Source organism: Dermacentor albipictus, chromosome 8, assembly GCF_038994185.2.
Source record: "Dermacentor albipictus isolate Rhodes 1998 colony chromosome 8, USDA_Dalb.pri_finalv2, whole genome shotgun sequence".
NCBI classification, from domain to species: domain Eukaryota; kingdom Metazoa; phylum Arthropoda; class Arachnida; order Ixodida; family Ixodidae; genus Dermacentor; species Dermacentor albipictus.
Genome location: NC_091828.1, coordinates 106,965,694 through 106,987,904, shown reverse-complemented (window position 1 = coordinate 106,987,904; position 22,211 = coordinate 106,965,694). Strand labels below are relative to the sequence as shown.

At 47.1% G+C, this 22,211-nt stretch overlaps 1 protein-coding gene and 1 long non-coding RNA gene across 3 annotated transcripts in view; one reads left to right on the top strand and one right to left on the bottom strand.

The window, feature by feature from the left end:
* LOC139048957 (nuclear pore complex protein DDB_G0274915-like) overlaps nucleotides 1–17,168 on the bottom strand; it is a 42,561-nt gene extending 25,393 nt beyond the window's left edge. The window contains exons 1-7 of the mRNA XM_070523959.1: nucleotides 17,039–17,168; nucleotides 13,805–13,846; nucleotides 12,623–12,639; nucleotides 6,525–6,718; nucleotides 5,077–5,174; nucleotides 2,882–3,256; nucleotides 915–1,140 (exon numbers count right to left, since the gene is read on the bottom strand). Coding sequence (XP_070380060.1) covers nucleotides 915–1,140; nucleotides 2,882–3,256; nucleotides 5,077–5,174; nucleotides 6,525–6,718; nucleotides 12,623–12,639; nucleotides 13,805–13,846; nucleotides 17,039–17,042 — 956 coding nt within the window. The 5' untranslated portion in view covers nucleotides 17,043–17,168. The remainder of the gene's footprint in view (nucleotides 1–914; nucleotides 1,141–2,881; nucleotides 3,257–5,076; nucleotides 5,175–6,524; nucleotides 6,719–12,622; nucleotides 12,640–13,804; nucleotides 13,847–17,038) is intronic.
* Nucleotides 1–22,211, top strand: part of LOC139048958 (uncharacterized) — a 137,097-nt gene that overhangs the window by 12,380 nt on the left and 102,506 nt on the right. The window lies entirely within an intron of this gene.

Below are 22,211 nucleotides of genomic sequence, written 5' to 3'. Positions count from 1 at the left end.
AGTGACACTCTCCTCCTCCGCCTTCGCTCCTCCTCGTTTCACCTCTCTTTCACGCCCCCTCCTCGACCGTGGCGCCGCCTACATTGCTCGAGCGTAGCAACGGCGCCAACATGCGCTCCTCGCCACTCCGTAGACGCTTCTCGAGCAAAAATGGCGCTGGTGCACGGCGCGAGGGCCCACGTGATGCTATTAGGCCAATAGCGACGCGGTGTCGGCCACGGCCAGAGCGCGCGAGGAGCAGGCGGCATTCTTCAAAGCGTGGCAGCACTTTACGAAGTTTAATGGGGCTTTAGTTGCTGTCGGAGCGCAACGCCGCCGACCCCCCCTCCCTCCCTCTCATTCCCCCACGACCTTTCGCGCGACGGAAAACGGCGCGTTTGCTCTCCGCTTTCTTCGCGCGCGCGCGTTAGATTGAGCCGCGAAAGTCGGCTTCCCTCGCGTGCGTTCACTCGCACATACAGCATACGACGCGTGGCGACTCGTGTTATCACCCTTAGACTTTATACGGAACATCACGGCGAAGGCGATGCTGACGGCGACGGCGAAAATGCGTTTGGAGTGTGTATATAATCGCTATCGCAATAAAACAATCACCCACACACGCAAAGTTCTCGCCTCGCATAGTGTACAGCACCGTTCTAGGGTGCGATCTTGTACGCGTTCCAAAATAGAACGGAGGCGGTCCGTTCCACCAAGCCACACACGATTGGTCAATTTGAACGGTGACGAATGCTATGACGTCAATTGTGCCGTGATATCTGCTATCAATCATTCCGTGTCGTCGGCTATCGGACGAATATAATGGAACGGACCACCTATTTCGCGACGTAAAGAACGGACCGCCTCCGTTCTATTTTGGAACGCGTACAAGATCGCACCCCTAGTGTGCTCGACCATCGCCCCTAGCTACTCACTCGATGGCAAACGACATCCCGAACTCGGTGTAGGTGTTGTGCCTCGCTTTGCTGGCGAACGAGTCCACGTCCGGGCTCAGCCTCGCCGTCAGGGGGTTGTCGCCGCCCTTGTAGAGGGACTCGAAGAAGATGTACCCGCACAGGCCGTCGCGCGGTAGGTTCACACTACCGTCGTACGTCGAGCTCACGGTGCAGACGAGCGGATACACCAGCTTGGCGGGTCTCTCTGCGGCCGTGGCGCGGAGTTAGCGGGGCAACCAATCGGAAATTTATGCAGCAGTTAGACAGGCATGTGGATCACTATACGCCAGCCTAACAATGATGCAATGACAAACTACCAGACAGAGCATTCAGAGGGACGACCAGACAGATGGACGAACGGCGAACGTCCATCAGCCAGCCAGCCAGCCATTCAGTCAGTCGGTCCGTCGATCGATTGATCGGACGTACAGATGGAAGGATGCAGATGGACGGACGGACGGACGGACGGACGGAGTAATCAAACGGAGAGGAATACAGCAATAATCTCTGTCTGTCTGTCTACATGTCTTAAACGGACAGGCAAAACGATCAGATAGATCAATAATACGGACGAGGATTCGAACAATCAGCAGCTTGAACTGTGCAGACGGACAGGACAATCACAAGGACAGACAGCGCAAACAAACAGCAAGAGACAAAAGATTTATAATGGAACCATTCCATTGTCTCCGTTAATAAGTTAACGCGCACCTGAAAAGTATGCGTTGAAGATGGCGAAAAAAATGATGATAATTAGGAGCAGCATGAGCGTGCTGAAATTAGACAGTTTTAGTTTAGCGCACGCAACTATAGCGTACGCTATACGCAATAAAATAGCGTACGCTAAGCAGCGCACGTTTTCTACAATTTTAGTTGGCCGACGATATTTTCGGACCTCTGAGGCCGTATTCCGTCGTTGCGGCTATTTCGCGCCTGTAGCGATAGGTGGCGCTGACATCTCAAACGTTTCTTTCGTTAGGCTTCGACTCGTTCGAAACGAGAAGCGATCTCGAAAACACCACGAAGTTATCCATAATACTCTGTCGTCGAAGCGGCCTGAGACTAAGGGAAAGCCGTTTACACAGTCATTTCCTACGAACGAAGTGCATTTTACAAAAGCAACGCCAAATTCAATTCGAAGCGGGCAGCCGGGATCGCCGCCATGTTTCCCGCAAACTCCGCAAACCCCGCAAACACGCTAACGCTAACTCGTTTGCGTTGCGTACGCCCGCTATACCCGCTATTTCGTTTAGCGGTCAGCGCATGCGCAGTGACGACCCGCTATTTTTTAGCGTACGCAATGGAATAGCGTACGCTATACTAAAACTGTCTATTAGGTTGCTGACACCCAGAGGACACGAAGATGTTTTGCAGAGTTCTGCGGAGATGTCAGGAAACCATACCACTATAGTCGTTAGAGGCGCCCTAACCACCTTGAATCTCTTTAGACAGCGTAAAATTATCATTCTGCGATATGTACGACATTCTGATTGAAATTGAAAAGCACTAAGGAAAACGAAATAATGGAGTGGTTAAAGACAAATGTCTTCAACCACTCCGATTCGTGAGCAATACCACTAAGGCACAGAGGACAACACTGAAAAAGGGAAGCTAGTTCAGGTACGCAGGTCATTAAGATTGGCAAAAGACCTCAGGAACTTCCCGTTCAAAGTTTTCTCGTTTAACAAGGAGGAATGACTCATGAGATCTTGCACGAGTTATTCCCAACCGATTCTCCTTTGCAGAGCCTTTGGCATGTCCCTCAGGCGTTTGAGACCAGCCGCGAGGACAGAACACATAAAAACAAGAGCAAACATATTAAGATTCACTTGGTACTGACATTAAGGGAACGCAGCTAACCTCAGTAATTATTTTGTAAAAAGGCAATTCTGATAGTTTACGTTGGACTACGAACGCCCTTCATAAAAACGAAGCTGTTTACTCACGAGTTGAGGCACTTGAAGTGGTTGGGATGGTCGTGGTCGTAGTAGTTGTGGTGGTTGTGGTAGTTGTAGTGGTTGTAGTAGTTGTGGTTGTGGTGGTCGTGGTTGTAGTAGTGGTTGTGGTAGTTGTAGTGGTTGTGGTGGTCGTGGTTGTAGTAGTGGTTGTGGTAGTTGTAGTGGTTGTGGTGGTCGTGGTTGTAGTCGTGGTTGTGGTAGTTGTAGTGGTTGTGGTGGTCGTGGTTGTAGTAGTAGTAGTAGTGGTTGGGGTGGTTGTGCTGATTGGAGTGGTTGTAGTGGGTGGATTAGAAGTGGTGGTCGGAGTTGTAGTAGTCGGTGTGGTCGTCGTCTTGCTGGTTGTAGTAGTGGGCTCCTTTGTACCTGCGGAGCGGAGGCATCTGGGATTACTAGAAATTATTACATGTTCCTGTAGCCGCTGATACTTACAGGACACTGCGACATATGGATAGAAAGATAGCGACTCGGCCGACTGTCGGGCGCCTATAGTGCCAGCATTACAAATAGTCGAGATACCTTTATGCACAAAAATCGTTGTCTCATTTCGAAAAAGGTGTGTGGTGATGAGGTCGATAACATGCCTGCTACGTGAGCAAAACGAGAACAAGGCGGAAACCGGAGCCAACGTTTCGACAAGTGGACTTGTCTTTTTCAAGGCGACATATGCTTTCCTCGGCACAGTTCATATCGATACGGTTCCTTTAAAGGGGAGATGGGGTAAGGCGGGTGGGCGGGGCAATGAACGAGGTTGTGTTGGCGGCGAGATTGTAGAATTAAAAAGAGAGGTGTTCTATTCAACGTTGGTGGAGGAATGTGAGGTAGCGTCATGTGTCAACCAGTTGACGTGTCAATGTTAGTTTCTTTATTTCGTGGAGGGGGCCTGGACGATGAGGAGGGGGCGGAGTATCTGCTTTGTTGAAGGTCAGTGAACTATCGTCTCTGTGAAAGAGAGAATAAAGGTAGCGGCAGAAAATAGTGCTCGTGGGAAAAAATGTGTAAGTTTACCAATAAAAAATCAAAAGAAAGAAAGATAGAAAAATAAATAAGAAACCCACCTAGAAATAAAAATAACTAGGTGCTGCTGTCTATAGTTTGAAATTTAGCATAGCGAATTGATTCTAAAGCTCCGTTTGAAATGTCTTGAACTTCTAGATGAGGTATGATTCTCTACATTTTCTGTCTCGCGCAGAACGGAAATTTGACTGTAGGATGCAGTGTTGTTCATCGAAGTTATGGCCTGGTTGGTTAACATGCTCGGCGACGGCTTTGGGAAGTTTTTTAGCTGAGTTCGCGCGATGACCGTTTAACTTGAGGTTCATTGATTGTCCCGTTTCGCCGATATATCGTTCCTTGCAGAAGCAACACTCAAGCATATAAATCACATCGCAACTAGTGCAAGCAGAGCTAGTTTTCACTTCACGTGTAAGCTATTTGCGGTGCTTTTTTTAATTTTAAGGTCACCTTGAAGGTGCCTGCAGGTTTTGCATCTGGAGCGAGAACATGCTTTTAGTACCGGGGAATGATGTTGGCTGATTTTCGCGTGCACTAACATACCACCGCGGTTTTTTAAGGTCATTAGTGGGAAGCGTAAAGGAGGTTCATTCTCTGTTTGATCCCTAGCTGGACGAGCTGTTGATTTAGACTGACATGCTAGCTTTCACTTCCGCCTTGCTGCGTGTTTCCTGCGCTGCTAAATATTACAGTCCATTTCGGTCACCACGCCATTTCCTTTGTGATAATGTTGGACGATGATTTCGTCGCTGTGTCACATTTGTATCACGTCGTCTTCGTGTCTGCTCATCACGTGACTCTTGGGCGCGGGACGAGGGACTCCTAAGAGCGGGGGCTTCTGCTTGAATTCTCATTAGTTCCCGCGGCGTGAGTGGCTGCAATACTTTGCAGACACGATCGGCAGCAGCGCGTGCGATCGGCCCACCGCGCATGTCTCTTGGCGATGTGCTCAAGCCTGGCCGAAGGGGGCTTGAGGCGACAACTCAAACCTGAACTCAAACCTGAACTCAAGCCTGAACTCAAGCCTGAACTCAAGCCTGAACTCAAGCCTGAACTTGGCGACAACTCAAGCCTGTCGCCTGATGGCCAGGCCCTCAGGCGACAACTCAAGCCTGAGGGCCCTGAAGGCGACAACACGAACTAATTCTTCGGCAACGCTACCTGGTGCGCACCTGTCATGATGAGGAAAAGGAGGAGCACGACACCGCAGAGACCGACCAGGGCGAGCGCCAAGCACACCAGGAGCAGCTTCTTGTTCAGACCTCGCTCGCTGCAAGGCGAAGGGTGGTGAGAGTCGCTAGTAGATTCAACCTTGTCCGCGTACATGCTACATTTTAACAAGATGTGGTTCACCGGAAAGGCGTACACTCTTAAAAAGGTTGCACCCTTTGGGGTGTATATTTGTCCCACAGCGATAGTCGTCATCTGCCCTGCTTGCGTTTCCTTTCCTGAAAACTCGGCGCTCGCTACTTTCCTGTCTACAATGCTGCGTCACACTGATAACGCGCATGCCGTTCGTGACTGGGAAGTACCGGGCTCGCAGCGTTAAAGAAAGGAAACGCGGGCAACGCGGATGACGATTATCGTTGTGGGACAAGATTAGCTCCAAAGGGTCTAAATTTTTCTAAGAGTGTAAACAAATGTATGCCCTTTGGTGTGTATATTTGCCGCACAACCATAATCGCCATCTGTCTTGCTTGCGTTTCCTTCCTTGAAAACGCTGCGCTCGTTGCTTTCCCGTCGAGAATGCTCTGTCATGCTGATAGCGGGCATGTCGTTCATGACTTGGAAGTACCGGGCTCGCCGCGTTAAAGAAAGCAAATGCGTACAAGAGAGATGACGATTATCGTTGTGTGGCAAAAGGGTGTAATTTTGCTTAAGAGTGTACGGCGGCAAAAACGCTGGTGGCGACATCTGTGGATGCAGAGTAGCCAGAATGCGCGCAAAGCTAATGCTGTAGTGACTTAGTGTTCTGCTAAACTGCTGGTCTAAAGTGTTGGCAGTGACATATTCGTTTATGTGCAGTAGATTTATCGGCGGCTGCGGGAAATGAGGATGGTAGTCGCCTACGCTGAAAAAACCCACATCTGCGAATCGGCGCATATATGTATGGCCACCCATACTACCGCTACAGATGTTCTAATTGACGGCTATTTTCCCTACGGAAATACGATGTGAAACAACAAACGCTAGACATGTCCACGCCTTCGAGCGCTTCATTCCTTAAAAAAATGGAGAAGCTTTCTAGAAGCTTTCGATATATTCGCCAACCTTTACAATAATCGTCGATGGTTTCCACGCAATTCTTTCCGTTTTCCAACGAGCATCAGCTACAAGTCAGCGCTCGTCTGTTTCCCAATTCTCAGTGTGCGTATCGCATTGTAATACGGGGTTACTGCGCTAAAACGCGCGGACAGCAGAAGTAGAAGCGGACAGAAGGCGCGCATTCCCGTCCACTTCGGGAACTTCTACTTCTGTTCTACTTCTGTTCTACTTCTGTTGTCTGCGTGTTGTTTTAGCGCAGTAACCGCCGTATTACGAGACGAACTTCCGCCAACTAGCCCGACTTGCCGCTCTACTGCAGTTTTGTACCGGTTACACAGAGTGCAAATTCGCTTACGCTTCCACCACGAGCGGCTGGGCTTCGGAGGCGGCTGGCGAACGGATGCGGACGTGACGTTGGCTCCTCGCCGCGGCAGCGGCTTGCGTGCGTCGTGACGTCAGCTCGGTCGCTTCGCTGCGCAGTGATGACGTCGGCACTGCGTAGCTCGACGTAGTGGCCTGACTGTCTAGTCCCGCGGTAGACTCCTCCCCCTGCGAGACGGGCGCGAGCCAGTCGCGAATAATAATAATAATAATAATAGTAGTAGTAGTAGTAGTAGTAGTAGTAGTAGTAGTAGTAGTAGTAGTAGTAGTAGTAGTAGTAGTAGTAGTAGTAGCAGCAGCAGCAGCAGCAGTAGTAGTAGTAGTAGTAGTAGTAGTAGTAGTAGTAGTAGTAGTAGTAGTAGTAGTAGTAGTAGTAGTAGTGGTGGTAGTAATAATAACAGGGAAAAGAAGGAGGGGACACTAGGACAATAATCAGTTAAAGGACAGCTACAACGCAATTTCAGACCACGTAACAAGCCCGTATCAATGTAGTGTAGATATATGGGAGACGGTGGTCGTGTAATATCGTGTCTGAAATGCGAGCGGAAGCGTTACGGAAAGCTCGCAAAAGCATCCGTTTTGATGATACTGAAAAGAACGCTGCCATTACCGCTCTCCGGAAGTGACGCATGACCCTGAACGCGCGGCTCCCCGGCATGGCCTCCGAGACAAGGCGGCCTGCTGGAACGTAATTACGTCATAGCGACAGCCGCCAGGTGCACGCGTCTTCGGCTGTAGTTCAAAAGCTGCTAACCAGAAAACTATGCAATTATCGGGCCTGCGGCTTTGCCAAGATTGCTTCAGCTGTATGTTATATACTACGCATTTTTAACAGATTTAGCCAAAGTGAAATTTCGTTGCAGATATAGCATTTCAGCCTGGTAAAGTATTTCGAAACTGCATATTTTGCAGAACCAGGTAGACTAAGATTAGAGAAAATGAAAGTGAAACTTGCCTTTCTAGAATTTCACGGCTAAATCTCTACGCCTGAACATAAGCGTGTCCTCGCGAACTTCAATTTATTAATTGAAGATATTTTTCTCGTGATTGGGCCGTTTTGGAGCAGTAGCCCATTTTTAAGGCTTATTAGGCTAATTATTTTGTTCCTTCATAGGGTCAAGTGCATTTAGTTTATAACGTCACGGCAGGATAGTGTGGGGAATTGTAGGTGGTGGCGCCACCTGTCTACCCTATTTTGCGTACACGTACTCTTGCTTAAGAAGGCCGGATGTTCTGTTCTGGACACCGCCAAACTCCGCCATGTTTTCAGCTCCTGTATTTTCAGCCAATCAGAGAGGCCGCAGCAGCCCTTTGAGCCAATCAGAGCAGACAAGATGGCAAATTGGACAATTTTACTGAATTCGACAATGTTCGGAAAGGTATGCGTACCTTTGCGGCAAGTGTGTGGCCCTTTAGCTGATTGGAGAAGCGCAATTTGCTAATACAGGTGGATTCAACGCTTTCCTTTTGTGCCCCTGTAGCAGGGGCGTAGCCAGGGGGGGGGGGGGGGCTTATGGGGCTTCAGCCCCCCCCGAAATTTTTTCGTGCTCTCATGTGTCGCCGACCAAAACAACTCCCGGCGCCAGAAATCATGCTCGATTTTGTCTAGAATGTCCTTAATTCACGCTCGAAAAGACATTTTAGCGCGAACATTGCTAAATCGGGCTGGATTTCGGGGCAACGCCCATGCATCGGGAGTCACATATCGTAACGCAAGGAGCCCCACCGGGCAGAATATTTCAAGGGCGTTTTGAAGGCGAGCGGGCTCGTCTCGGCATCTCGCTGAGGCCGCGGAATCTACGGAGCGCTTGGATTTCAATTCTGAAACGTTGTGGGTGTAAAGTTCTCATAACATTTTGATGCGAAAGGTCCACTGACATTTTCAAAGTCGTGCTTTAGATTTTCAATTGCGGAACTTTTTGGGTTTAATGCTGTTGTAAACATTTCACGCCAAAGGTGCATCGACTTTTCTAAAGTCGTACATCGGGCCATACAACAAGACAAGCCAAATCAACATACTATCAGACAAGTTGACAAAGCACGCAGCGAGGTCCGATGAGACAAAGCGTTTTGGTGGTTCATTTGTGCCATCAGGTCACAGGAAAGAATATAAACATTTTGTTTCACCTGCGCCAAAGCATCCATGTCAAGACACTAAGGCCACCATTGTAACTAAGTTCTTATTTATTTTTCTACCTAGACTTTTATTCGTGAGGATATATTGAGCCTCTTTCTCCTTTCTTTTTCATTTTTTGTTTTGTTCTCGCAACCCGCGGGCTCCCGATCCAGCCAGAGCGCATGCGTTTTTTTTTCGTGCTGCATCGATAACCGCGCGGCGCGCTTGTATGCGCGTTTGTTTTTCTCTGGCCGACTGCATATTCGCCTGGCAGAGTTTTGGACGCTTTCTGGCTAGCATACGAAAAAAAGAAACAATGCATAGTCGCTCGCCGCCAGCACTGCGGCGACTCGATGGATTGCAACGCGTTCGCTTGAGCGCAACCTCACCGGGAAATTTTGTCTCGCCGGTGTAGGATACCGAGCAGTACGCGTATGGTTTTCTGTGGACCAAGCGTCACACGTTTTCTTCGATAATCGTTCGGTAGCCACACTAGGTGCCCAAAGTAGGCATTCGATTGTAGCCGACATGCTTTCCTTTGCGTTATTCTAATTCGCCACCCCTCGTCCACAAAAAAAAGAAGACATTACTGCGGCGCAGCGAATTTTCGCATGGTGAAAGTTCGATTTTGTTACTTCTTTTGTGGAAAGTAATGGGCGACGGGATGCTTCAGTTGCCGGATACTATTTTATAATTGCGATAGCAGCTCTATGAAGACTCCAGGCGCATTCCCGTCGTTGCCCTCATGTTCCGTATAAATAAAGGCCAAGGGCGATAACATCGTGACCGCGCACCGCATGCTCTATGTGCGAGTGAAAGCGTGCGGGGGGAAGGGGAGGGGGTGAGCCGACGATGGTGGCTGAGTCTTGTGTGCGCAAGGGAGAAAAGCGGGGAAGAAGCGCGCCGCCTTCCGTCGCACGCGATATATTTTGGGAGTGGAGGGAGGGGGGGTGCTGTGATCTGTGAATCTGTGGTTACGCAACCTGCTTATTTGCCTTGTTTGACGCATTATATTTAGTGACTTTTTCTTAGGTACGTAGATTTATTGGTGACTTATGCGTATATTTAAATATCTTGTTGCGAGGTTTTGTGCATATGCGCAGTGAACATTGTTTCCAGCGACAATTTTTTGCCCTGTATCAAGCTGTATCTTCACATTTGTGTATTCCATTGTATCTTCGCATTTCTAATATACAAAGGCGAGTCAAATGAAAGTGAGACAACCCGCCCGGCGCGATAATGGTTCGGTTCATTATTTTCGAGGCATGCGCGTAGCACGTACGCATCTCATTTACAAGTGACATGCAGAGGTGAGGTTAAATGTTCTTTAATGCTCTCATACACGGGGTTTAACATGGTTGCGTGACATAATGGACATTTCAAAAGTTGAACAGCTTGGTGTCGTGAGGTTTTTGACAAATGAAGATGTTTCCCAAAAAGAAATTATTCGCCGTATGGCTGCCGTATACGTTGAACATTGCGTTTCATTGGCCACTAAGAAGCGTTGTAGCAAACTGTTCAAAGAAGCACATGAAAGTTACAAAGACGATCCATGGCCGGGCCAAAGCCACCGTGCAATCACCCCCAACACAATTGAAAACGTTGTGGTTGCTCAGTGGCTATGGTGTTCGGCTGCTGAGCACGAGGTCACGGGATCGAATCCCGGTCACGGCGGCTGCATTTCGATGGAGGCGAAATGCGAACACACCCGTGTACTTAGATTTAAGTGCACGTCAAAGAACCCCAGATGAGGGTGACGACTTTTTGTCTGCAACTGTGACCGGGGATGACTCATGGTGCCGCTACTACTAGCCTGAAACAGTACGGCAAATCTTACAGTGGAAACATTTGAATTCACCCCTCCCAAGGAAAACAAAAGCCATCATTTATGCCGGAAAAGCGTTGACTTCTTTTAGATCGTTAGGGGCCACTATTGATCGAATTTTCTAAACCTGGCAAGACTCTAAATCGTTTCAGATATTGTGAAAGATCGGATCGGCTGCGTGTCGAAATTAAGAACAAACGACATTGAAAATTGAGCACTGGGGACATCTTGCTTTACGACATTGCCCGTTCCCACGTCGCTGATGTGGTTAATACAAAACTGGCAAAGTTCAAGTGGGAAACGCTGCAACATCCCTCATCCAGCGCAGACATGTTGCCTTGTGTCTTCCACATTTGGTAAAATTTGAAGAAACTGCTCAAGGGAACCAGATTCCTGTCGGAAGATGACGTTTAGTCATTTACAGATTTTTGAGGCAGCAACCCAGGGAGTTTTATGAGACGGGAATTACGCGACTCGTTAGTAGAACAAGTGTCTAAATACTCATGGTGACTACTTTTAAATAAAGTACCCCGTTCGTCATATATTCGCATTGGCTCACTTTCATTTGACTCGCCCTCGTATATGTTGCAGAACTCCTGCTTTTTATATGTGCTCTCTGTCGCGACTATAATTTCGGAGCAATTACCCGCAATGCACAACCGGTGACAGCTGCTCCTGCGCAATACATTCTAACAAACTAACAAAGGATAGCGTCATTGAGATTTTCCCCTGGTCGTTGCATATGTACAAAAATGTAAACAAGGTTGTTGAATGGCAGACATTTTATATATATATATACATATACATATACATATACATATATACATATACATATATATATATATATATATATATATATATATATATATATATATATATATATATATATATATATATATATATATATATATATATATATATATTGATCCCTCGACTAATGCCGACTAAGGCCGAGCTGCAAAGTGAGCCCCCCCCGAACGAAATTTCTGGCTACGCCACTGCCCTGTAGGTCTTACTTGTAAATTACCCGCTTAATCTGCAACATCTAATCAGGTATACCCTTACCTTGCGAAGCACTTAAAGGCAGGTAAGCCAGTAGAAGCGCAATAACCAAAGATGGTTGGCAAAACAGTGCAGAGTGGCCTGCACAAGCTCAACGCGACGTCATGGATGTTGACAGCGTCTGCTGGGGTCCGGTTGTTTTTCGGTTAAGAATGACTACAATACATCCAGAAGAAAACTAACTCTATAAAATTGATAAGATACTCGCCGCGGTTGCTCAGCGGTTGCTGGGCTGCTGAGCACGAGGTCGCGGGATCGAATCCCGGCCACGGCGGCCGCATTTCGACGGGAGCGAAATGCGAAAACACCCGTGGTACTTAGATTTAGGTTGCCCGTTAAAGAACCCCGGGTGGTCGAAATTTCCGGAGTCCTCCACTATACGGCGTGCCTCACAATCAGAAAGTGGTTTTGGCGCGTAAAACCCCGTAATTTAAAATTTATGAGACCGTCGCTGCTGCACATCGGTCTAAATATACAATGAAGATGCGTTGCAGTCACGCATCTCAAAGCCTATAATGTGCCAACCTAGCTCATTATACATGCGTGACGTCGGTTAATGACGAACGAGTTACTTTCTGCGCAGAGTTGCATACAAAAATTGCTGCAGGGAACGCCGGCGCTTGTGTCTGCGGGATTTGCAAAAGTATGGCTGCACAGCCAGCGCAGTAATGATGGGCACTACTCTGATTTGCCAAAACTTCGTCCGTCTGGGCCTCGACCGGCTTCGGGGCTTTGAAAATTGAGTATTTAAGAAAAGATAAAGCATTTCGCGACACAAGTGCAAAGCACTTCGCAATCATTAGGCACGTTCGCGGACTAATTGTCTTGTTGCGTTTAGAAAAATATTAGCGCTTGGAAATATCGAAGTGAGAAGCGTAATAAATAAAGCTACGAGAGCGTTTGATGTAACTAGCCAGACGATTACACAGCAATAGGCATGGTTCGCATGGTAATATAACAAAACGACCGCAGTGCATGCCAAAGTTCCCTCTAGTAATTTTTACAGGAAACTGTAAATTCTGTGGTGCAGTTTACAGAATCTGCAGGAGAAAAACGGTGCAATACTTACGCTCTGACGGAAGCTGCCTGAAGAAGGCATGACAGAAGAATATATGTATATATAATCGAGAAAAACATTAATCTTAAACGCAATGTTCGTTTAGCTGAGGAAAGATTGATTATTTCTTGAGAACGCGAAAAATGAAACTTATATTTATTGAATTTCGCGCATAAACCCGAGCAGCAACACACGTCTGACGTCATGAATCTGGAAGTATCAAATGTCTGAAATTTTGTTGCACTTGGCCTGTTCTGACACTTAGAAAAGCGTCGAAACCTGCTATGGTGGTTTAATCTACGGTTCGTTTAGAATTCAGTGTATTACCAATGAACAATTTTACTAAACTGGAGAAAAAGCTGCACAAATTCTCTGCGGTCACAGTGGGCCGTTGCTATTGACTTGAAAGCTTCGCCACTGGGCCGTGATTCGCTCTTGCCTCCTCACTTAATTACCGTGCGTTTCACACTGCATCAGTAACCGCTTTGTCACTCCAGGAACTTAACCTGCTAGCAGAAGCAGTGGCTAATACAGTCGACTCCCATTAAGTCGGCGCTTGCGAGAGTGCAAAGTTTTGGTCCGATTCTTCGAAATGTCGAGTTAACCGAAAGGTCGAATTATCCGAAAGGTCGAATTAGCTAACAGTGGCGAAATGCCAGTAAGACACCGTACTGAACGAACGAAGCGGACTGCTGAACATGGCGGCTTGTCTCGACACGAGAAGGGTGGGAAGAATATGGCTCCACGCGCTAAACACAGAAGCAATAGCGCTATTTGCAAAATTTCTTGTGTTTTCAAGCTTTTAGGTACCGCTGCGCGCATGAGAGGGCGCCAGGAGTGGAGTCGGTGGGGTTCGAATTAACCGAATCGGCGTTCTCTCGCGTTCGAACTAAACGAGTTTTCTTTCCATAGCAAAGCATGGTTTCTCGCTAGGACTTACCGGTGCATTCTAAATAATCGAATGAATCGAGGTCGAATTAACCGAAGTCCACCGTACACCTCTTAGTGTATCCGAGGAGGTAAGAGCCGTGCTCGTGAAGCATCGGTGCTAGTAACAACTAGTATTCTGGCTTTGGTGTTTTAGCCACATTTCGTGGACGGGGGCAAACTTCGGACGAAGAATGCACGTATCCATGACTGCGGCGACAAATATGTCATGGTGCTTTGCGTCGCAGTTTATATAGGTTTGCTCACCTGACAAAGCTGTGCTGCTCCGACTTGTGCTGCTTTCAGCACCTGCCGATAAAATGTGACAATTATGTAGAAGTGCCTGAACAGGACGCTGAAGCAGTGCTTTGATATCAACGATGACTCGCCTTGGTAATCGTCCTCTTTCAGTGCAGAAAAAGAAATTCTCTTGACCGTAGTTACGCGTCATTAAATAGACGTGCTCTGAACGGCTTGATAACATTGTTTAATAATATGTATACTGTGACTGCGTGTTAACACAGGGTACTTGTTTTTTCACTTTTACGAATTTATTTATTTTGCAGTATTTGATTGACTGACTTTTTTTTCACCGCAGAAAGTACAGAACGTGGCTCTTCTTTTATTTTTGAGTGGGTTTCATTGTCGGAATGCGTTTATATCACCTCACGTTATCATGGTTTTATTATTAAACAATTTATCGTTCTTGGAGAAGCTGATATGGCGCGATAGTTGCGAATATGTTCAATTTAGTCCAATCAATCAATCAATCAATCAATCAATCAATCAATCAATCAATCAATCAATCAATCAGTCAGTCAGTCAGTCAATCAATCAATCAACAGGACAGATAGGTTTGCGTATCTCTGGTGGCGTCGTTGTGCGCTGTCGGCAATATTGAACGAAAACCAGCAAGCCCAGCCTATAACTCCGGAATCGTACAGGAAGCCCAAGAATATGAAGATTTTCACGCGAAGTACTGAAGGTTCAAAATAAACAGATTTAAACGTTATTATGCCGTGCCGTCTCACTTCGATAATCAGAATGGCACCAACTACACAGAAAAGCGTTTTGTATAAATTTGCGTCTGTAATGTAAATACAGACTTCTGAAAAATATTTCGGCTTGAATGTTGCTATGTTAAAGGGAAGCTGAAAGGTTTTCCAGAAGAAATGAGTGAACATGTGTACATAATGGTTTTCAACCCTCCGAATTCGAATATCGTATCGAAATTGAGCGAAAGAAAGCGCAAATATATTTTATTTCGACGAAAAGTGCAGCAGCGGACACGCCCAGCTCGCGCGTCTCGTTTCCGCCTGTGATTGGTCGGGCGACCCGTGACGTCAACTTTAGCGACCGGCCGCTGCCGCTCCACATGAAGCGCGGTGCCAGGTAGTTTGGTGCCGTAATGGAAAATTAAGAGGTAATAGAAAATTCAGAGAGACTGCGTTTTTCTGAAGAGTTCGGCGTTGCTCCCTACATGTACGAGCCGATTGCAAAGAGCCGGCCTCTCGAAGAAGCAAACGATGCTGGTGCGAGCAGTGCTTTCGACGAGAACGAAAGCGGTCTTGGGATCTCCTCGTGTTGGAAATGCTCTTTGGTGAGTATGTTTTTTGCAAAGCGATCTAGTGATCTCGCCGATCTTTCGCCGATCTAGTGAGCTCGTTTCCGGTCAAACAACTGCAGTGTTGTGTTCCTGCATGCCTCCTCGTGGAACGTAAGCGAGGATGCGATCGTCGGAATTTGTGCGCTGTCCAAAGCTGTCGGCAACCTACAAAGACGGTTCAAACGCGTGAAAAGCTTCCCGGTTCATGCAGTACGGGTAGTGACCTTCATCTGTGCGCCATCCGCACATTACTCGTAACCGAAGTCGTAAAGGCGGCGAATTCCGTCGGCTACGTGAGACGGTCGGTTTCTCGCTGTGCGCGAGAGACGGGGGGAGCGTAGCGTCCTGGCATGCGCCGGCTTTCCAGCACATGCAAACTCTACATTTGCATTGCGTTATGGTAGCTGCGTGCAGGCTGTTTTACAAGACACGTGCAAATAGAAAATTCGCGGCGCTTTGCGACGAAACCTGCGTCGAGGGCGGGAAATAAACATGCACCTTCCGTTCAGCGTGCTAATATGAAGGAGCTCGCAGTAAATCAAAATCCAGGTTTGGGCGAGTTCGTGTATTCATAAGGCCTTCCAACACCAGTTATCATCAGTCAGTCCGCACTCGTGCCGTCTTTGTTTTCGTTGCTCCGATCTTTTCGCGCTGCGTTTAGAAAGCCTGCTAGTGGAAATTCTGGTGATAATCGTCGTCACGGAAGTGGTTGGAGCACACCAGTGTTGTTCTTGAGGGCTTGAAATTCTTTCGCTTTACAGCAGCCTCCCACTTCCTTAAAAGCTTCTTGTCTTGTGGGAAGCAATGGAAGACAACATCGTCGCGGCCGCTGGTGTTCGTGCAACCGTAGGCTGCACAGAAAGACGGCATGTTCGGCCCACCACATCAGTTGATGCTGCGCACGTTGACCACCACTCTACATACACACAGACGCACCAACAAAGAAATGCAGGGTCGATCGAAGCAGATTACGACGGCACGCACGCAGAAACAAGCACGGTCAGGCACGGTCGCGCGGGCTGCGAAGCAGCAAAACACTAAAGTTGACGTCACAACACCCGCGGTTTCCGGTCTCCGCTCGCATCGTCACCGTCAGCAGCAGCGCGCGGCATTCGACGGGGGGCGGAGCTACAGCGCAATTTCAACCGACGATTACGTCGCTCCTATTTGAAAAAAAACCCCCCAAATTTGACCTGCATGGTTTATAAGGTTCCCACATCCGTATATGAGCGTCTTATTGAATTCGACAGACTCTTCAGCTTCCCTTTAAGTACGATTATATAACCCAAGTCTTCTTGTCCCCCTTTCGCAAGGCTCACTTCTCAGCAGAACTGATGCTCCAGCAGGCTCTAGACTGTTATTGGAATGCATCACGTAACCGCACAAAAACAAGGGACAAAGAAGGAACACACAAGACAGGCGCGGATTCTTTGTCCCTTGTTTTTGTGCGGTTACATGATGCATTACAATAACGACCACCAACTAGCCCGCTTATCCCTGTTAAATAGGCTCTAGACACCTGGGACCTTGGAGTATATATCGCTTAAGCCTAACTTCACGCAGTGCTGTGTTGGCGCTTGGAATGCTACCTAATGGGCATATCCCCTAGCGCAGGTTCCCTCAGAGTCACAGAAGCCAGTCTCGAATACCTTGTGTACTGCAGGAACTCGAACCGATTGCTGGTGGCTGGAGCACGTCATGTATTCCGTGATTCATGGGTAGCTACTATTGGCGTGAGTGGTCGACGCCTTCTCTGTGCGGATCTTGTAGCGAAATAAGGCATCCAAGCGGCTAGCGAAACATGACCTTCGAGATTATTGGCGCAACTCGTACTAGTTCCGTGCTGCGGCGAGCTCTTAGCGTTCTCTGGAGGAAAAAAAAACCCTGAATCTTACTCATCTCGGGGACGTGGTGGCAGCCGAATCACGGCCACGGCTCAACGCCTTCTCGTTGTTCGAGCGGTTGTAGTCCTCGATGACGACGGGAACGCTGTCCTTACGTCGGACGTAGAAAGCCGAGTTCTTCTTCTTCTTCTTCTACTGCTCGGAACTCGAGGCACCCTCATTGTGGCTAATCCCCCTTCATGGGCATAAGCCACATTTTGAAGCCACAATAAGAACTACCTCTAGAGGCATGCTCCGTTGGCATTGATTGATTGATTGATTGATTGATTGATTGATTGATTGATTGAAAACTTTATTATTCCACCGAGCTGGGGTGCCCGCCTCTTAATCTACACGTAGGCAGGGGGGGGGGAGGGGAGAACGAAGCAGTCCCCGCGCGTTGAGGACGGTGAGTCTTCACGGCCTCAACTGCCAGGCGGATTGCTCGACGCTGGTCGTCTTCAGCCTCGCTCTTGAGCAAGACCTCGCAGGCTTCTTTACTGTCAATGTTTTCCTTGGCCCCTGGGCCATATTATATGGTCCAGCGTACCTTTCTGCTTGCAAATTTTGAAGAGGGCGTCGTTATAGTCCCTCGTCTGTGTTAAATAGATCCAATGTGGTGATGTATAATTGTTTCCCTGGAGGCGTCGCCAAATGCGAGCGTCCTCCACAGAGAGAGACCGATGCGGAGGCGGAAAGATTCTTCTTTCGGCTTTGTAATGATCGACAATTTCCCTGTATGTGATCATGCTATCGTTGGCATTGTTTCCTTCATGACGCACACCCACATTTTTTTATGCGAGGGGTAATGCCTTAGGGCATGCAGGAATGTGGGATGCGGGCGAACAAGGATGATTGAAGGAATGGAAAATACCCACAATTGGGTCTGGCCACACAACGATAAACGAAAGGAGTAGCTATCTTGTTGTCGCCTGTAACACGGGGTATGTACCATAGCTATCTCGCTCTTGTTCCCTAGTGAAATAGCGCAATCCACTTTGGGGGATCGGCCATGAATCGGGCGGCGAAAAGAACTGTATTTGAATGCATATTGAATAAATTGAGGCGAGCTAAATTATGTATCTTGCAAATGGGATTTAAAGTATCTACTGTTACATATATGAATGATCAATTATCTAAGTATTACATAAAGTATGTGAGCATATTAAGAGTAATGAAACATTCTAGCATGTAATTCCTTTCGTCTCACGCTGAAAGATGCAGAGGGCTTCACAAACGTGCCTGTGCCTGTAATTCAGTATGGTAGATCCAGAGGAAAGAATTACATGAAGAGTCAAACTCAAGCCGAGCTCTCGGAAGGGTTCTTCTAAAAATATTTTCCTTTGAATAATTATGTCAAAAACAAGTGTTGCAGAGTTTAACTCTCATTGCATAAACGACACAAATGCGATTGATCTAGACCACAGCTGTAGAGGTAAAAGTTCAGTAGGGGGACTCAGCATCCTATACACTCGTGATCATTATTTATATTTTTTTCAAGTAGAGTGCCATTTGTTGTTCCAGGGAAAATGGAGATGCGAGAAATCAGATGTTGACAACGATAATCGCGCGTAGTCATTTGCAGTAGTATGTTTTCTGAATCGCGCCGCAGTGATGAAAGGTAATGTAGGTAAAACTGGAATTATAGGACCATCACGGGATGCTACTACGAGTGCACCTGTATATGCGGTTAAGGCTAGACCTTTCCGGCCTGGCACCCAAACTAAACGAACGAGACGTCAGTGTCTTCGCAAGAGAATAGAAAGTTAATAATGAATCTGACAATTTCGATGTGGTTAGTGAAGAGCAGACAGACAGGCAATCAGTTAAGACGACGGCTGATGACAGAGATGATGATAATTTGAGTAAAGCTAGGACAATTGCCGATAATTCCGCTTAAAGGTAGGCGCGAAGTCAGGCAGCCGAATGGAAAACGACTAATTTAGATATGGTGATACAATGCCCACACCAGCCTTCTCTTCACAGACGAAAGCATCAGTTGCTATCCAGGTGTGCAAAGTGGTCTTCCAAAATAATATTCGAATATTGATAGGGCAAATGTTTAACCTGTCGCTAATATTGAATTTGATTATATTTTTCCAAACAATGTTAAACCGTGGACCCAATAATGCGTAATTAGTCGCGATTTTAAAAAAGATGAAACCAGCCATGACGAAGGAACAAGAAATAGAAACTTAACAGATAGTCTGTGAATCGTATAGTATGAAAGTACGATGATAACCGTCTTAGCATGACGCAGAGGGCGTCAGTTTATGGAGGCTGTTTAAGTGTCAGAAAACGACCTCCTCCACTCCGCCCTGCCCCTCCACTGGAAACTGGCAATCTTTTAGAAGGGCGAAAGCCATGTTTCAAGAAGTGTGTTAAGACTTGCCCATAAGCTCGTTTTATTCGATAAGGTGTTTGAACACTGTATGAATTCAATTCCTGGGTACATACCTTCTTAGTAAAGAGAAGCAGCCTGCTGAAGTCTTGGCTGCGCGATTGACGTGGGGAGGAGGGGGCGAGAGTGGGCATTGAAACAAACTCACTCATTCGGCAGCATTCGTTCGTATTTTATTATTTTCTTTGTGAACGCACAATACAACACACTTCACGCATACAAACAGTGCAGAAGCCACACAGCACGGCCCAAGAATCACAATAATGCAAATGCGGTCGTGCATAATGTACGCAGTGCCATTCCGTGCCTCATATTTATAGTGTTTCGGAAAGACGGCACTGCACAGTGGTGGTGTAAATACATCTGTCCTTCTTGTTCTCACCGTTCGTGCAATGCATATGTAAATAAGATTACTCTGCAAAGGAACTGGGGCACGGGAAAGTGAAACGAAGGCACAAAAAAATGATTGTTCAGCATCCAATAGCACTCCGCAGAATTGTGACAAAAAACTTACACCCGTTTTTTACCGTATAGAGCTCGGCTCGAACCCCCATTCCACAACTCCACCGAGTGGTGCACAAGCGCCACCCATCGGCTGAAGACAGCGCGATTGAATAACAGTGGCCTCCGAGATCGACTGGCAAAGGCGTTTTTCCTCGCCCTCCGATCTCGGAGGCTATAAAGTAACCTCTCTCGAGAGAGTTGCTACGAGTGCGAGTTGCTTGAGAAACGCACCTTCACTCTGCACCCGCGCATGATGAAGACACCGAGAGGGTTACATGATTTTGAGTTGCGAATCACCGTGGAGTTTCACGGCGCTGCCCTCGTAGATGTCAAGCACGCGTTGTGAATATATTGACACGTGCACCACCACGTGACAATATCTAACGCCGCAATATCGCAGCGACTGCTTCAGTTGAGAGGCGAATCTGCCATCCACTTTCCTGAGTTCAGGGGAGCGTCGAGTTGAGGAACGTTTTGGAATACGAAAGCCCCCGCCATTACTCGAACATCAGGGAGGATCTTTGCGATAGTGTTTGAAAGAACCAAACGGCAAATGATGAAACTGGTATTTTGTCAGAGGCTCGCAAGAGGTGCTGTCATTCAAAACTTCTGTGAAAGACGGACCCTATTCTTTCTCAGCAGCGTACAAAAAGCTTGATAATATATATATTTTTTCTATTTGTATTTCTGTAAGCACATAGAAGGGTACGGCTTACTCCACGCGGCGTGGTAGCAACGAAGTGATAATCAACAATACGCTTATAGCGGTACATCGTGTCTGATATTCGACGTAGGGTTGACCATGGCATCAACAGCAGCCTCAGTATAAGCTAACTGCTGATGAGAATTCCTTGCGAAATTTCAGCATCATCGCGCCTCATGCGGATTCATACTGTTCCAAGCTCAATAGCCAGCAGAAAAGCGCTCATGCAATAAAAAATCATACTCCATACGTCACTGAGAAATTTCAACACTGTTGCTTCAACGAAACTTGATGAAGAAGAACTTTAAATAATTCGAGAAAGTCGCGTTTGAATGAAGCGATATACATGCGCTATGCAAATGCATTTGTGAACGCGCCATTGTTTTTCCGTGCTCTTAGCAACAACGAGGAGAAACACGTGGTGTGCACTGTGTCAGCGAAAAGTGCACAGAGTTAATGTGCGTCTCAGTATGGGGCGCCATCTTTCATCTGCACAGGGGTGCGTCACTGGAATGGGTCCAGTCTTTGCCAAAAGAAAGAAGGTCAGTGGGACCATATGAGCGCTGTTTAGCAAGAGCTCTATGGCATGCGTCGTATATAGAAGACTCAAAATTGTGATAATGATGACGAAATGGAGAGGAAGAGATCATATCCTTCCCTAGAACATCCAAGAACGCCGATGTAAGGCAAGGCGGGCTAGACATCCTAAAGTCAGCTAGCAGCCGTCACGCGCGCCGTATATCTTCTGTTCTCAATACAAATGCCGTGCCCACCCATGGATACATCTATACGACGTCTTGGAGTGGTCATTCCAGAGAGCTGCAGAACCGCTCCAGAGGCCATGCAGAGCAGCAACTGAAAATTACTGGGGCATGAATCCGGTTCCAGTGCGCATAATGAAGCTTGATCATCACTGTTTAGATGCTTCGAAAGAGCTTGTTCTTGGGCAACATTGCCGCACGTTACTCAGAAGAAATGTTCGATTGCGTTACTGATCCATCTGTCAATCCACATTCTTCGAAATTTGATATTTGTTTTTAAAACACAGCCGTCACGTCAAACATCAAGTTATACCTTACGGTTTTAATGCCGTTTGTATTGCGCATGCGCGGAATTAAGGCATTTTAACCATGACTATAAAGCCTTCATTGAAAGCGTTGGTAGTTAGCGACTGTTTGTTGGCTGTATACAATACACGTAGGTATAACATCGTACGATAAATCACTGCTAGAGCCAGTTCATCATCGAAATGCCGCTCGAATGCTCTCTCACACATCTGCAACCTTATCGGAGCATTCTGAAACTATAATCTCTGAAAGATGAAATCATCTGACGTTCTTAGCTCGGACGTCAATCGTAAGAGACTATCATATATGCGACAATGAAACACATATTAAGTAACGGTGACAGAATATCTCACTCGAAATGGAAAAAGAAAAAGGCTCCCAAAAGTTTGTGTTGCAGCAGGGAGCATTGCACGAAGGATTGATCATTGCGTCCTAAAAGTAGCGCGAAAATTTACCACAGGATTGACCCCGCCTCAGACATCAGTCATGATGTCTGAAGTTTAAGTTGTG